The sequence below is a fragment of the Podarcis filfolensis genome, assembly GCF_964270895.1.
Source record: "Podarcis filfolensis genome assembly, chromosome: 10".
Taxonomy (NCBI): domain Eukaryota; kingdom Metazoa; phylum Chordata; class Lepidosauria; order Squamata; family Lacertidae; genus Podarcis; species Podarcis filfolensis.
The window spans coordinates 70217324-70234474 of NC_139612.1; the positions used below are offsets into that span (position 1 = coordinate 70217324).

At 48.5% G+C, this 17151-nt stretch overlaps 1 protein-coding gene and 1 long non-coding RNA gene across 3 annotated transcripts in view; one reads left to right on the forward strand and one right to left on the reverse strand.

Moving 5' to 3' along the window:
* LOC310743171 overlaps nt 1-17151 on the forward strand; it is a 194536-nt gene that overhangs the window by 117348 nt on the left and 60037 nt on the right. The window lies entirely within an intron of this gene.
* The window catches only part of SMO (smoothened, frizzled class receptor), a 30673-nt gene continuing 21371 nt past the window's right edge, over nt 7850-17151 (reverse strand). The window contains exons 9-14 of one of the 2 annotated variants that reach the window (XM_083572693.1): nt 16248-16433; nt 15006-15154; nt 13864-13998; nt 9858-12788; nt 9029-9800; nt 7850-8704 (exon numbers count right to left, since the gene is read on the reverse strand). In XM_083572693.1, coding sequence (XP_083428819.1) covers nt 12142-12788; nt 13864-13998; nt 15006-15154; nt 16248-16433 — 1117 coding nt within the window. In that variant the 3' untranslated portion in view covers nt 7850-8704; nt 9029-9800; nt 9858-12141. Of the gene's footprint in view, nt 8705-9028; nt 12789-13863; nt 13999-15005; nt 15155-16247; nt 16434-17151 lie in introns of both variants that reach the window. The other variant, XM_083572692.1, reaches the window with a different exon arrangement.

A 17151-nucleotide genomic window follows, 5' to 3' on the forward strand; every position in this document is an offset into this window, starting at 1 on the left:
CTGAAACAGAAGTTGCCAGATCCTTCTATATAGTGAGAAGGTGGGGAGGGGTATTACTCAGAAGGGTGGTGGGAATGGGTGATTGGCAGATAGCTGTGATGAGCCTGTTGACGACTCTTAACGACTGCAATAGATCTTACAGGAAAAAGCAAGGGGTGAGAAGGTGAAAAATGGCTTTGTCATGTATAATGAGATAAGAATCCAATGTCTTTGTTCAGACCAGGTCTCTCCATGGTTTTAAGTTTGGTAATGAGTTGCAATTCAGCAGCTTCTCTTTCCAGTCTATTTCTGAAATTCCTTTGTAGTAATACAGCTACTTTGAGATCTTGTATAGAATGTCCTGGGAGATTGAAATGTTCTCCTACTGGTTTCTCTGTCTTGTGATTCTTGATGTCCGATTTATGTCCATTTATTCTTTGGCGTAAGGTTTGGCCTGTTTGTCCAATATAGAGAGCTGAGGGACACTGTTGGCATTTGATGGTATATACAATGTTAGACGATGAGCAATTAAATAGTCCCGAGATGGTATGTGTGATGTTGTTGGGGCCAGTAATGGTGTTGTCCGGGTGTATGTGGCAGCAAAGTTGGCATCTGGGTTTATTGCAGGCTCTGGTGCCAGTGTCCGTGTTACGTCTGGTTGTAGTATTATTGTGGGTTAGGAGTTAAGATTGGGTGGCTGTCTGTAGGCAATGAAAGGTCTTCCTCCCAGAGCTTGAGAAGAAAGTGATAGAAGAGTTTGAGAAGTGATAGAAGAGTTTGAGAAGAAAGTGATAGTTTCCAAGGCATGCTCTGGTTCATGGGGTCACAGAGAGTCAAACACAACTAAGACGACTAAACAACAACAAATACCTCTAGCTATATCTCTATCAATGTCTCTCTCTCTTTCTCTCATATCCCATCCTCGTCATCATCCAATGCACTGGCTCCCAGTGGAGTACAGGGTCAGGTTTAAGGTGCTGGTTTTGACCTTTAAAGCCCTATGCGGCCTGGGACCCACGTACGTACGGGACCGCCTCTCCTGGTATTCCCTGCGGAGGACCTTAAGGGAGGTCCTCTTTGGAGGACACTTTGGAGGTCCCGAGCCTCAAGGAGGTTAGATTGGTCTCAACTAGGCCCAGGGCCTTTTCAGCACTGGCCCCAACGTGGTGGAACACTTTGTCCCAAGAGACCAGGGCCCTGCGGGACTTGACATCTTTCTGCAGGGCCTGCAAGACAGAGCTGTTCCGCCTGGTCTTTGATTTGGACTCAGTCTGACCCTTATGTTTTCCTCCCTTTATGGCCTTATTTATCAGCTATTTTAAAATGAGGCTGCATTTTAAATTGCATTTTAACTTGTACAGTGGTACCTCGGGTTACATACGCTTCAGGTTACATACGCTTCAGGTTACAGACTCCGCTAACCCAGATATATTACCTCGGGTTAAGAACTTTGCTTCAGGATGAAAACAGAAATCATACGGTCTCGGCGCGGCGGCAGCGGGAGGCCCCATTAGCTAAAGTGGTACTTCAGGTTAAGAACAGTTTCAGGTTAAGAACGGACCTCCGGAATGAATTAAGTACTTAACCTGAGGTACTATTGTATTTTAAATTGCCCCCCCCTCTTTTTCCCCTATTATGTTTTTACTGTGATTTTATTGGTGTTAGCTAACCTGAGCCACCAGCACAACCCACAGCATCAATAATAATTCAACTGCACCAGAGATTCTGGAAAGCGAGGGAAATCTGTGGATAAATTTTTTGCCAGCGTTCCTAGAAGCAGAACCGCAGGCACTCAACATCCCACATCCCAGGCAGGTGACTCACAAGGGCTTATGGCGCAGTTCCGTGGCAGCAGAGGAGCAGCATCTTTAGCGGAAAACCCTCCCCGTGGCTTCTGCTTCACAGATATTTGTCTAGCAATGCGTCCGTTCCTTCACACCCACATCTCTTTCTCACACACAGGCAGCTCTGCCAAGCGAAGGCGCGGGGAGGAAAGTTCAGACATCAGTGGAGAAAAACATGCACAGGTGGAGAGAGGCTTGTGGCATGTGGGCAAGCCCAGTGGCCCAGGAGAAACCGAGGCCCCCCTTTGCACGGCCACAATGTGCCAAGGGAAAGGGTTGTTGTGAACAAAAATCTGCCCTTTTTCCCCTTATGGGGTACCCAAGAGCCCATATAGAGTCCTTACGTAGGTTCCCTATTGGTAGGAGAAAATAACAGTGGCCAACCAGAGAATATTGAGAAGCAAAGCAGCTAGTAAGCTTGATCTTTAATGATCTGTTGCAAGAGGGTCCTCGCTCACCACACGCACGAGGGAGGAGGAACCCAGAACAATGGCGCGCAAGGCCTTATATAGACATTTAAAATTCCCTGCCCTGGAGCTCAAGACCACCCCTCCATACATCATACATACATCACAGAAGGGGTGTAACCCAAGACCACCCCCCAGATACATCATACCTACATCACAGAAAAGGCGGTCTACAGCAGAAATCTGAGTGCGTTTTTATCTCATCTGACAGGTTACCTGTTTAATGGTCACTTGATTGGATTGCCTGAGGAGCCTGGCCAGTCTTTTGTAATGATAAATACTTAGTTCCTGAGCCAGGTCACAGCCTCACACCCTATTCATATCTTAAATGTGCCCTTAAGACAGGATTTGTGAAGGAAAAGACAATGGGGAGGCTTTTCCATTTTCCTTTGTGTTTTTTTAAAATAATTTTTATTAATTTTTCAACACAAATATACAATCTTATCGAAATTTCCACAGTTTTAGTTCTGTTTGGACTTCCTTCGGCTTCTCTGACAATCATCCATATTTATCTCTCAATTACGCATTTCTTCTGTTTGTATTGCCATTAAACTTCTCTCCCACTTCTATTTCTTTTTAACAATATATCTCAGCTTTTACAGTGCTTCTTGAAACCCCACTAGTGTTGTTCGCACATCACAGATTCTTTTCAGATATTCAACAAATTTCCCCCAGTCCTCGATGAACTTTTGGTCTCGAAGATATCTGATTTTCCCAGTTAGTCTGTCCAGTTCTGCATAGTCTGTCAGCTTCAGTCTTTTCCATTTTCCTTTGACCTTGCATTTGGTCAGTTTGGGAATCAAAAATGGTTTCAGGTCGGTCTTCCTGTGCTGATCTATGTACATGCTTGGTTGGTACACTTGTGAACATTTAACATATATCTAAGACCTAAAAAAAAAAAAAAAAGCAGAGACATCACCTTGCCAACAAAGGTCTGTATAGTTCAAGCTATGGTTTTCCCAGTAGTGATGTATGGAAGTGAGAGCTGGACCACAAAGAAGGCTGATCGCCGAAGAATGGATGCTTTTGAATTCTGGTGCTGGAGGAGACTCTTGAGAGTCCCATGGACTGCAAGAAGATCAAACCTCTCCATTCTGAAGGAAATCAGCCCTGAGTGCTCACTGAAGGACAGATCCTGAAGCTGAGGCTCCAAGACTTTGGCCACCTCATGAGAAGAGAAGACTCCCTGGAAAAGACCCTGATGTTAGGAAAGATGGAGGGCACAAGAAGAAGGGGACGACAAAGGAGGAGATGGTTGGATAATGTTCTCGAAGCTATGAGCATGAGTTTGACCAAACTGCGGGAGGCAGTGGAAGACAGGAGTGCCTGGTGTGCTCTGGTCCAGGGGGTCACGAAGAGGCGGACACGACTAAACGACTAAACAACAACAACAAGACCTCAAAATTCCTATCACAGGGTCAGGCAAGGGAAACAGGAGTGGTCGAGGGGATGGAGCGACTCGGCTATGAGGAAAGATCACAGCACTGTGGGCCTTTTCGCTTAGACCAGTGATGGCCAAACTTGGCCCTCCAGCTGTCCTGGGACTACAATTCCCATCATCCCTGGTCCTGTTAGCTAGGGATGATGGGAGTTGTAGTCCCAAAACAGCTGGAGGGCCAAGTTTGGCCATCACGGGCTTAGACAATAGAGAAGTCTGCAACATGGTGCACTGCATGGAGGCAGCAGAGAGAGCAGCTTTGCATGGACATCCGTCGAATTTTAGTATACGTGCTGCCGAAGCAAGAACGTGGACCTCCAAGGAAGTGGGATGTTGGGAGATTCTCGGGGCAGAGAAAAGAAAGTCCTTCACACAGGTGCAGTGTTGAAACTGTGGAACTACCTCCCACTGGATACAGGGATGGCCACCAACTTGGACAGCTTTAAAAGAGGAGGATTGTCATACTCAGGTTTTGCTTGCGAGTTCTGCAGGCATCCGGAGAACAAAATGCTTTACTAGATGGCCTCTTTTTATGTCCTTATTATTCCGTATTGCTTCTGCAGTCTCTAACTTTTTTTGCATTTGCCTATTGCGGTCTGCCTTCCTATCTTATGTGAGTGGGCAGTACATACATATTTGTGCAAATAAATAAATTAGTGTGTCCACACTGTATGAAACTTACAACTACTGGATTTCGGCCTTCAGTACAGTGGTACCTCAGGTTACACACGCTTCAGGTTACATACGCTTCAGGTTACAGACTCCGCTAACCCAGAAATAGTGCTTCAGGTTAAGAACTTTGCTTCAGGACGAGAACAGAAATAGGGCTCCGGCGGCGCGGTGGCACTGCGCACTTTAGCTAATGTGCGGTGGCATTAGCTAAAGTGGTGCTTCAGGTTAAGAACAGTTTCAGGTTAAGTACGGACCTCCAGAACGAATTAAGTACTTAACCTGAGGTACCACTGTACTTAGCAATACCCCTGCAAAGTTGGGCCAACAGTGTTAAGTTGTGGGTGAACATATCAGACGACACAGCGATTCTTCAAACAGCTCTTGTTTATTCACAGGCCAGAACTGAACAGAACTGAAGGGCTCAGCCAACCTGCTTATATAGGGCTCCACTACAACGCAACTGTAACAACTTTCTGTAACTATCCAATCAGTGAATGTCACTTTCAATCCCTTATTTGAATATGTGGACCCGAGTGAAAACTATCTGCGGTATCCCCCTGCTGGCCCAGGGTGAGAACTTCAGTACATAACAAACAGCACCTCAGGGAGGCAAAAGGTGCCTTGTAATTAGTTGGGTTACTTGTCCATCTAGTGCGGTGTTGTCAGCACTGAGTCCTTCCCATGTTCTTTGCTTCCCTTCGCAACGGCAATGTCAAGGCGTGACTCTTCCTGCATTTGGCCTGTGGGCACAAATTCTCATGAGAACTCGTGTCGGCTGCCTCTGTACCTACAGCCTGTTAGTCCGCCTTGCACCGGTTCCTTAGCATGAGCCGATGTGCTGAGCTCCAGCTGTTGTCAGATCACAACACACACCGAATCAGAGATTCGTAGAGTTGGAATCATAGACCCCGAGGATAAACCCGTCCAACCCTCTGCAAAACAACTCAGATTATTATTTGTAGGGCAATTATTATTTTTTCAGGAAAGATTATAGCCCCAGAGGGGGGGATTGTGAATAGGAATTCTAAGGTCTCATATGTTCATAAATTTACAAGGCAAACACATACATAAGTATATAAACCACGTGTCTGAAATCGTACAGGAGAGCAATCCTGAAACCATGTTGACTCTCCCAAATTGACCTCAACTCTTTCTCTGCAAGGAGGAAGGAAATGGGGAAACCTCCCCATTGTCTCTTTGCTCGCAAATCCTGTCTTAAGGGCGTATCTGTGTATGAACAGGGTGAGCCTGTGACCTGGATTCAGGAACTGAGTATTTACCATCTCAAAAGGATGGCCAGAATGCACAGGTAAAAGCAATCAGTGGCCATTATCAGGTACCCTGGCAGACAGTATTCTGCTGTAGACCGCCCCTTCTGTGAAGTATGTATGATGTTTTGGGGGGTGGTCTTGGGCTACAGGGTGGGCAATTTCAAAAGTCTATTTAAGGGCTTGCACACCACTGTTCTGGGTTCCTCCTCCCTCCTGCGTGTGGTGAGTGAGGACCCTGTTGCAACAGTTAAATACAGATCAGGCTTACTAACTGCTTTGCTTCTCAATATTCTCTGGTTGGCTTCTTGTTATTTTCTCCTACCGATAGAGAACCTACATAAGGACTCTATATGGGCTCCTGGGTACCCCATAAGGGAAAAGGAGCAGTCTTTTCTTATAACACAACTGCAACCTTGGCGTTCATCAGCACCACGCTCTAACCAGCCGAGCTATCCAGGCTGCTAACATCATACATTCAGTGTGTTGGTGCTGATCTTTAAAGCCCTAAATGGCCTCAGTCCAGTATACCTGAAGGAGCGTCTCCACCCCCATTGTTCGGCCTGGACACTGAGGTCCAGCTCCGAGGGCCTTCTGGCAGTTCCCTCCCTGCGAGAAGTGAGGTTACAGGGAACCAGGCAGAGGGCCTTCTTGGTGGTGGCGCCCGCCCTGTGGAATGCCCTCCCACCAGATGTCAAAGAGAAAAACAATTACTAGACTTTTAGAAGACATCGGAAGGCAGCCCTGCTTAGGGAAGTTTTTAATGTTTAATAGACTGTATAGTTAAAGCTATGGTTTTCCCAGTAGTGATGTATGGAAGTGAGAGCTGGACCATAAAGGCTGATCGCTGAAGAATGGATGCTTTTGAATTCTGGTGCTGGAAGAGACTCTTGAGAGTCCCATGGACTGCAAGAAGATTAAACCTCTCCATTCTGAAGGAAATCAGCCCTGAGTGCTCGCTGGAAGGACAGATCCTGAAGCTGAGGCTCCAAGACTTTGGCCACCTCATGAGAAGAGAAGACTCCCTGGAAAAGACCCTGATGTTGGGAAAGATGGAGGGCACAAGGAGAAGGGGACAACAGAGGACGAGATGGTTGGACAGTGTTCTTGAAGCTACCAGCATGAGTTTGACCAAACTGCGGGAGGCAGTGGAAGACAGGAGGGCCTGGCGTGCTCTGGTCCAGGGGGTCACGAAGAGTCGGACACGACTAAACGACTAAACAACAACAAATTCTGTTGGAAGCCGCTCAGAGTGGCTGGGGAAACCCAGCCAGATGGGTGGGGTATAAATAATAAATTGTTGTTGTTGTTGTTTTTGCCATCGGTCACATTGGCTGCGGCTGATTGGAGCTGCAGGCCAGCCACATCTGCGGACCGCAGCATGTCGGCCACCCCACAAGGCCCCTGTCTTAAGCCCCTGTCAGCTGCTTGTCTGTGCCACTGCAAACCTTCTGCCTCAGATTTCTGCGCCGATAATTGCCAGATCTGCACAGTGGTCATGAATGCAGCTCACGAACGGTCCATGTAGTCTGAAGGCAACTAATTGCCCCCTGTTAAGACGGTGGAACTGCTTTGAAGACACATCCAGTTCCTTGCTCTGGAAGGAGGAAGGCAGCTAAATCCAGCTCCACAGTGCCACCTGCCGGCAGAAACCTCACAAGGAAGATCTCCCCTTTTTCTCTCTTCCCAGCCTTACAAGTCTAAGAATCTAGACCATCGCTCCATCCTGCCCAATGATGTCTACACTGGGGACAGAGCCTGGGATCTCTAATACTGAGCTATGTCCCTTTCTAGAATTCATCATCGTGGAAAGAAAAGCTCTTGAGATCGTAAGGCTACCAGATTTTTTCCAATGAATCCGGGGACACCTCAAATAAATAAATACTACACGTTCGGGACGTTGATGCTGCAGCGATGGCGATTTGCTGCCTTGATCTCAACCACCACGTTTCCCCTTCGTCCGAGGCTTCTATCTCCTTTCTCCATGAGCCTGGGCAGCCCCTGAGTTGTGGGTTCTTCGGTGGTGGTGGTGGGGAAGCGGTGCGCAGTGGGTCAGGCATGGAAGGCGGAGAAGGAGGGCCGAGAGCGGCGGCAGCGAGGCTCGGGCAGCTCGATGCCTCCCTTCCCATCGGAGCAGCCCCAACCCCATTCCCACTTTCGTGCAAGCATACAGAAATCAACTGGAATATAAAACAGTAAATATTTATTTGACAGCTGCGTATTGAAAATATACGATTTCTTCCTTTTCTCCGCCAGATACTTGGTTGCTTACAATGTACGGGTCTTGTCTTAACCCTACCCAAGTTCAGTAGACTAGACTAGGACTTAAAAAAATACAGCACTGATCAGCCTTCTGGCCTGGGGGTTACAAACACCACCCCAGCCCACCCCATCAAAACATCAGCCATATTGGTGGGAATGACATTTATAAAGCAAGCTGTGATGCCCCAACAGCAGTTCGTTCTTGACTGTAAGGTCCTTGGGGGCAGAGACCAGTTTTCTTCTCCATTCTTTGCTGCACATGTCACAATGAATACCTTTTGGTCCTCCCCCTCCGTCCGTCAACTGCTACAGAAGCAAGATGAAACACCCTCCTCTTTTTTTCAGTTGTGCATCTCGGATGAACAAAACTCTTTTTGTGCTCTTTCAAATCCCACCCACTCGAAATACTGTACCCCAGAACTTTTAAATTACTTTGTTTGAAAGAGCTGGCAGCTTCACACAGTTTAACAAATGGCCTGGTTTTCTGAGGAAGGGTGTCACAGAATTGTAGAGCTAGTCTAACTGCTTGCGATGCAACGATCGCAGCTGAATCGCCAAAGCACAATTAATTTTCTCCCAAATTCCGATCCGCGTGTTAAGCAGAGGTACCCTTAATTTAGATCATGGGTAGGCAAACTAAGGCCCGGGGGCCAGATCCGGCCCAATCGCCTTCTAAATCCGGCCTGTGGGCGGTCCAGGAATCAGCGTGTTTTTACATGAGTAGAATGTGTCCTTTTATTTTAAATGCATCTCTGGGTTATTTGTGGGGCTTGCCTGGTGTTTTCACATGAGTAGAATGTGTCCTTTTATTTTAAATGCATCTCTGGGTTATTTGTGGGGCACAGGAATTCATTTATACAGTGGTACCTCGGGTTAAGTACTTAATTCGTTCCAGAGGTCCGTTCTTAACCTGAAACTGTTCTTAACCTGAAGCACCACTTTAGCTAATGGGGCCTCCTGCTGCTGCCGCGCCGCCAGAGCACAATTTCTGTTCTCATCCTGAAGCAAAGTTCTTAACCCAAGGTACTATTTCTGGGTTAGCGGAGTCTGTAACCTGAAGCGTATGTAACCTGAAGTGTATGTAACCTGAGGTACCACTGTATTTTTTTTCTAAAATATAGTCCAGCCCCCCACAAGGTCTGAGGGACAGCGGACCGGCCCCCTGCTGAAAAATTTGCTGACCCCTGATTGAGATCACTAAGTGAAACTAGAATAAAGGTGGCCCAGTTAAGACGTTCCCAGAAATCAAGGCTCATAGTGATAAGAATAAGCCACAGTGACCATAATTCACTGATTTGCTTCTTCCCCACTCCACATTAGAGGCAGGTGTGGAAAACCTGCAACTCCAGTTTGCAGCTCACCAGCTCACCAACAGTGACCAAACGTGGCTTGGGCAAGCCATTGTTTCCTCTCCAACCGGGATCTGAAATCTTATTTCAATCCTTGCTTTCAGAACCATGGTTTGCACAAACCAGAGTTTGCTGCATTTCAAGGAAACTGGGGGAGGGGGGGCAAGAGGAAGAGAGCGAGCCAATGCCAGTGAATTAGATCACTGAATTAAAATGCATTCGGTTTGCATCCTGCACTGTCGGGGGGCTTGGACTAGATGGCCCCTGCCAACGCTACAATTCTTTGATTCTATAAGGAATTAAGATACCAAGGCTGTGAATTCTATACACATTTTCCTAGGAATAAATCCCATTCAACTCAATGGGGCTTACTTCTGAGTAACCATGCCTAAGATTGCACTGGTTGATCTTTTTAACAAGATCTAGGGCTTGGTTGCGTACCGAGTCTCTCTTAGATCAATGGGGATTACAGTGGACGCTCGGGATGCGAACATGATCTGTGTGGGAAGCACATTCGCAACCTGCAGCGCCGCGCGTGTGCATGCGAGGGTTGCAATTTGGCGCTTCTGCGCATGTGCAAAGCGCGATTTAGTGCTTCTGCGCATGTGCGACTGCCGAAACCCGGAAGTAAACCATTCCGGTACTTCCGGGTTTCGGCAGTCTGCAACCCAAAAAAAACGCAACCTGAAGCATCTGTAACCTGAGGTATGACTGTACTTCCAGATATATACGGACAGGACTGTGGCCTTCAACAGAGGTAATTTCCCCCCCTTGTAGCTCAACCTTCCCCCCTCAAAAACCCTTAGCAGGCAGTCCTTCAGGGACTGCTCCAATTGCTATTTATATTTTAAATTTGTATTCCCACCCAGTCAACCTTTTCTTCCCTCACAGGTGATTCCCAGGCAGTCTCCCATCCAGACACTGACCAGCCCCACACCTGCTTAGCTTCAGCATTGGGGGGGGACCCTCAGGCCATGCACCCTGGGACTAGGAGACAGAAGGCATTCTTTCTCCAGCTAGGGACTGCTGGGTAGCGTTTTTCTCTTTTAAAATTCATTTCCTATGAAAAGGCTACGAAGTCTAAGCTCTGACACTATTAAACAAAAACTCACCTCTGCGCTTTATACGTCAATATGTTAACGAACGGCATGAAATTAAAAAAAGAGCAACAGAAATATTTCAATGTGTTACCAGAACGGCGTTGCTCCCCCAAACTCTCCGCATCCAACGGGACGTTTGTGTTTACTTAATACAACGGTTGCTTTCCCTCCATCCTTGTTGCGAGACCAAAGGGGGCCTTCGATACAAATGACGAAAATCAAGACTACAACTCCCAACAGGCAATACGGAGGCGGCACGCACTGCATGCTGGGATGCTTAGTCCCCCCCAAGCAGCCCTAGGCTTCTGATTCCCAGCTGGAATCTATTCTACAGGGAATGTTCTCAGAATAGGGTGAATCCCACTGGAAGGATCCCACAAAGTGGTCCTACAGAGGAGAGCTGGGGATCCTGTTCCTGTGCCCCCTGATACTGCTGCACTACGACTCCCATCATCCCTGTGCTGCAGGGGATGATGGGAATTGGAGTCCAGGAACCTCCAGAAAGCTACAGCTTCCCCCAGCCCTGTTGAAAGGAGTTGGTCCAGGCCTGCAACCTGCAGACTGGAGACTCTCCAGGGATTCAACCTGCAATAGCCGATATCCAAGGGCTCTGGCACAGATTTGCAGCCCTGCCTTACGCATGAATCCGTCAACAAGGTGCAAATATACCCAAACCCATCCATGCAGCAAGCTGTGCTCCTTCTTGTCCAATCAATATTCTTCTCCCTTGCGACACCTATTTGCCAAACATCAAATGTGCAAGGCAAGAGCTGGTTCTCCAAAGCATGGATCCTACACCAGGGTGGAGGAACTCAGGCCTGGGGTCTGAATCTGGCCCTGAAGACCTCTACATCCGACCCTCAGATCTGTCCCCAGGCCTCAAGGCCAGCCCCACTCCTGGCGTGTTTATGGGCGGCCAGAACATGTCACTGAACTCTAACGATGATGCTCAGCCTACTGTACAAAGGCGAAATTTGGTGCTGCGCCCATTTTTGCCACTGGCTCCACCCACCGCTGCCATGTGACCCCCGGGAAAGAACGAGGTGGGAAAGGTTCTTCAGCTACAAGATCAGAACGGATCCCAACCGCCCTTCCTTCTGGCCCCGCAATAAACCACACGGCCCTCCCCGCTCTGCACCCACCTCACAAAAACCAGTGCGCCCACTAAGAGGAGGGAGGGAGCGTTCACACACACACCGCCGACGGGGAAGAGACCCTGGATCTACTTCTGGACAGCGCCAATCGGCAAGCCCTGAAGAGGTTCTGTTTGGAAGTGCAGGGAGAAGACTTGAGGACCCTCTCTAACATCTTGCCCGACAGGAACTGCGGCCGTCGCTGCTCAAAAACCCTCCCTTGCCCTCGATAAATATCCCGCAAGATCCACGCAGCTCCTGCAGGATCCATGCTGCGGAAGAAGCATTCAGCGATCTCCATCTCAGGAGATCCATCTGTTTTCCTAAGCAAACGGCGAGGCAACGGCAGACGCGTTGGGACGTGCAAGATTTCGCCTGGAGGGAGGAAGGGAAGGAAAGAAAGGAAAGCTTTTGCACCAAAGTCAGAAACAAGAGCTCAAAGAAAACCGTCTTGTTATCTCAGCAGGGAAAATATAGCTTCTCCTAGCAGGGCAAAAACCCAGGAGACCGTTTCTGGTGGGGGCAGAAGTTGGGAACGTCCGCTTCTCCCGTCATGGCTGCTCTACAACCAAATAAACCTCTTCTCCCTCGTCCCCCCAAAGTCCTCTGGAAAGGGCCTTTCCAAAATCCTAGAAATCCGAATCGAGGTCCAGCAATTCCGCATCCATGAGGTTTGTCCGGGAGTGCATGGGGGCTGGCAGCTCCCCTCGCCGTCCCTGGGCCTGCGGAGCCCTGCGCGGGGTGCCGCTCAGAAAGCCAGGCCCCGGGGCCACGCTCCGGGGTGGCGGCTGGGGGAAGCTGCCGCGAGGCAGAGGCTGCCGGCGTCCCGGGAAGAACCAGGCGCTGCTTCCGGGTCCTGCCTCCTCCATGGGTCCGTTATCCGGGCAGAAGGGGTGGCTGACGGGAGGCAGGGCGGCGCTGTTCCGCCGGCAGCCGAGGGCCGGCGGGTGCTCTGGGGGCGGCCCCCTGGAAAAAGGGTCCTCCTGGGGCAGGGCCGCGGGCCGCCAGGCCGGGTAGGCCCTGGGCGCAAGGACGTCGTTCAGGGCCTGAGCCTCCCTGGCGCTGGCGACGAAGCACTTGGTCTTGGGGAGCTGAGGGAGGCGGGGGACGGAGCTGAGGTGCTGTGGGGCAAAGGGGTCCAGGTCGTAGACGGGCCCCATGGGGCAGACCTCCTTCTTCTTCCGCCGCTTCTTCTTCTTGCGGCTCAGCTTCTTCTCCCGCCGGGGGGACAGCTCGGTCTCCACCAGCCACAAGTTGGCTCGCTCCTCGGGGGGCACTGTGTGGGTGGGCAAAGGAAGGGCAGAGGCGATGGTTAGGGGGGGTACGGGACCTCCGTCAGAAGCCCCCCACCCCAGCGCACACACCCCCAAAACTCCAAATCACTGCTTGCTTCGAGATGGCTGATTCGTTTCACGGCACTCCCAGGCCGAACCAAACATTCAAAGCGCTGTGGAGGGACATGAAATTATCATGGCTTCCCCCTGCAAAGGATTCTGGGAGCTGGGGGTTTGCTAAGGGCGCTGGAAGTTATGAGGAAACTTCCTGCCCCACCGTTCTCCTTAAAGGTAAAAAGGGTAAAGGGACCCCTGACCGTTAGGTCCAGTCGCGGACGACTCTGGGGTTGCGGCGCTCATCTCGCTTTACTGGCCGAGGGAGCCAGCGTGCAGCTGGTCATGTGGCCAGCATGACTAAGCCGCTTCTGGCGAACCAAAGCAGTGCACGGAAACGCCGTTTACCGTTTACCAGAGCGGTACCTATTTATCTACTTAAACTTTGACGTGCTTTCGAACTGCTAGGTTGGCAGGAGCTGTGACCGAGCAACGGGAGCTCACCCCGCCGTGGGGATTTGAACCGCCGACCTTCTGATCGGCAAGCTCTAGGCTCTGTGGTTTAACCCACAGCGCCACATGCGTCCCTACCATTCTCCTTACGGAGCTACAATTCCCGGAGAAGAAGAGGGATTGATTGTTAAACAACTCTGGGAATCGAAGAGAAGGCCACATTCATAGCATACATTTCAAGGGCTGGGATACTGCTTGAAACCGTCATGGCTTCACCCCCAAAGGATTCTGGGAGCTGGGTGAAGGGCACTGAGAGTTGTAAGCTCCCCTCACTGAACTACAATTCCCAGAGCTCCCTGTGAAGAATAGGATTTGGTGTGAAACCACTCAGATCAAAAATAACAGTTTAGGCCAGGAAACATCAGGGAAATGTCATAAACTACCATGTGAAACGCAGCCATAGACACCCAGTATTATTATTATTTTTGTAACGTTATCGTTGCTTCCCTTGCTCTGTCTATACACCAAATAGAATATTATTGAAAGGAAGAAGAAAATAAGCAGAATTACCTGGCGTCGCTACTGGAGTGACGGAGACATCCTGAGACAAAATGGCTCCCCTCCTGGCTACCATCTTGGTCACATGCTGGGCCCAAGCAGAGGACACATCTCCCGATGGCTCATTGATATCGAAAACCAAACCAGCTGGGGGGAAAAATTATAATGATGTATACAAATAAAAGGGGGAAGGGGAGAACATTTCAAACAATGAGTTTTTCAAAGCCTGCATCCCCTCAGAATTATCTCAGCTTGGCCAACGTTTGCCCACTGTGGTGGGACGGCTGGGTTGCATTCAGTTATGATATTTCTTCTAATCTGGGTTTGAATTGTTAATACATACTGTGGTGAACCACACTGGGCACAATTTTGTGGGAGAATGATAAAAATAAACGGCATTTTTTTTAAAAGCAAGGAAATAGTCATGTTGAAGGTAGGAACATTCAAGGGGGGTCAGGAATTGTAACCCAGCTCAAACAATTCTGTATGCAATTATGCAGAATTTCCCCACGACAAAGCGTAAAAATAAGACATTTATATTCCACCAAGTGTCCGTTTCTTTAAATATGACATAACTTAAATGTATGCAATACCCCCAGAGATGGAAAGAAGATAAAACTCTCGACAAGAGATGAATGGTTGATGAAGATGACTTTAATGACAGATGTTTTAATGTATTTTTAATCTTTTGTTGGAAGCTGCCCAGAGTGGCTGGGGAAACCCAGCCAGACGGGCGGGATAGAAATATTATTATTATTATTGTTTGATAATGGAAACCATGGAGGGAAGTCTAAGGATTCAGGGAATCCTAAATGTTGATGATGATGATTAATGTGTGAATTCAAATGTATAGTGTAAAATTGAATAAAAAATTATTTAAAATAAAATAAATGTATGCAATACCAACATCATGTTCAAGTGAACGGATCCCGTTCGCAACCAGAGGTACCACTGTATAGCATATATTCAACACAAAAAACAACGCCAGTTTTTTGTGGACAAAGGGCAGCTGGACATCTCAAAAGCCCCATAACCTTCAGTAGCTGAGGGCCACATCAAACTGAAATCCGGCCCTGCGCCCGGCTGTGGGAGGCTGCCCTCCATCAGACTGGCATGGAGCCCCAAAGCACCCCCTTCCCTGTGGACATACGTACCAACCGGCCCCTCGTGCGAGACAGTCCGCAAGCTGAAGGAGAGCTCTTGGTTGGGGTTGTGCTGAAGCTCTTTGCGCCGGGAAAAGGCCTTGGCAATCATCTTGCTCTTCTTCAGCCTCTTGGGCTCATTGTTGCTCTGGCCAGTCAGCCTGCGGGGAGCAGGGGGGAATTTATTTATTTCATACAATTTAAACGCCGCTTGATCGAGGGGGAAACATACCAAAAAACCCTCAAAGCAGTTTACCAAAAATAAAAAAAAGAGGAATGAAATCACCCCTAAGAAAAAGCAGCAGCGATAATCTAAAACATTCAAAAAGTTAAAAACTGGGAAAATAAAAACGCAGCTCCCTTTAATGATTGGATTGAAGATACGTGCAAATTTGCTACGCACAAACAAGTTGTGTAGAAATGTAGACTTGCCATGGTGAAATTTAACAATATTTGGAATTCATTTTTATAGATACCATATTAGATTAAGGTCTGGTTAACAACAACAACAACAACAACAACAACAACAACAACAATAATATTTATATCCCCGCCCTCCCCAGCCGAAGCCGGTCTCAGAGCGGCTAACAACAGTAAAATAATACAGCAATCTAAAATCAGTTCATTATAAAATCAGTTCAAATCAAATATCAAGTCGTCCCCCTTTTTTGTAACGTACACAGTCTCTTTTTTTTATTTTGTTTTCTACATACGTACTATTTCTTGTTTCTTAGTTTTTGTGCACTTGTATTTTTGTACTTTTTATTTTTCAATAAAGAATTTAAAATTTAAAAAACCAGACTTAAAAAAAAAGATTGAAATGCACCTCAAATTTCTAAACTGCTGGGCAGGTAATTTTTGTCTAACCCAGCCTTTCTCAACCTGTGGGTCCCCAGATGTTGTTGGACTACAACTCCCATCACCCCTAGCTAGCAAGGCCAGAGCTCAGGGATGATGGGAGTTGTAGTCCAACAACATCTGGGGACCCACAGGTTGAGAACCACAAAAATGGTTTCAGCAGATACAGAAAAGAGTGCCGCGAAAAGAGTGCCAATTGGCAGGGAGTTTCAAAGTTTAGCTGCTGACACACTAAAATATCGAGTTCTTATAAATGGTATTATGTAACGGTCAGGGTCGTCAGGTTGGCCGAAAGCCCCATGTAGAGCAGCTGGGGTTCTGGCGCCTGGAAGCCGCAGTATGGGCTCAAAATTTAAATCCCGGCTTCTTCCAAGGCTGGCTGGGCCCACCTCTTACCTGCCCCAGGTGCGCTTCCAGATGAGGAGGGTAGCTTTGGTCCACACCCAGGTGCTCATGGAAATCCCCGTCCCAAACATGGCAAAGAGATTGATCTTCTCCACCAGCAGGCTGGGGCGGTTCTTGATCTCGCAGTCAGGGATGGGTTTGTTGGTCTGTGTGGCGATTGTCACATTGGCCTCACACCTGCGGGGGCAAGGTAAAGGGACCCCTGACCGTTAGGTCCAGTTGTGACCGACTCTGGGGTTGCAGCGCTCATCTCGCTTTATTGGCTGAGGGATTTTCCGGGTCATGTGGCCAGCATGACTAAGCCACTTCTGGCGTACCAGAGCAGCGCACGGAAACGCCGTTTACCTTCCTGCCGGAGCGGTACCTATTTATCTACTTGCACTCTGACGTGCTTTGGAACTGCTAGGTTGGCAGGAGCAGGGACTGAGCAACGGGAGCTCACTCCGTCACAAGGATTCGAACCACTGACCTTCTGATCAGCAAGTCCTAAGCTCTGTGGTTTAACCCACAGCGTCACCAGCGTCCGCGGGGGGAAAAGAGCGGAGATTAAACTTGCTGGGTGGGGCAGAACATTACAGTCGTACCTTGGGTTTTCAAACAGAATGCTTTCCATGGGTTCGTTCGACTCCTGGAACCATTCGAAAACCAAGACGCGGCTTCCGATTGGCTGCAGGAGCGTCCTTGCAGCCAATCGGAAGCCGCGCCAGACGTTTGGCTTCTGAAAATCGTTCAAAAACCGGAACACTCACTTCCGGGTTTCGATCGTTCAGGAGTCAATTTGTTTGGGAGTCGTGGCGTTTGGGATCCAAGGTATTACGATTCTTATGATTACCATTAATTTGTTTGTTGCCTGCCATTTCTCATAAGGCCCCAGAAAGGCCATTAAAAGCAGCAT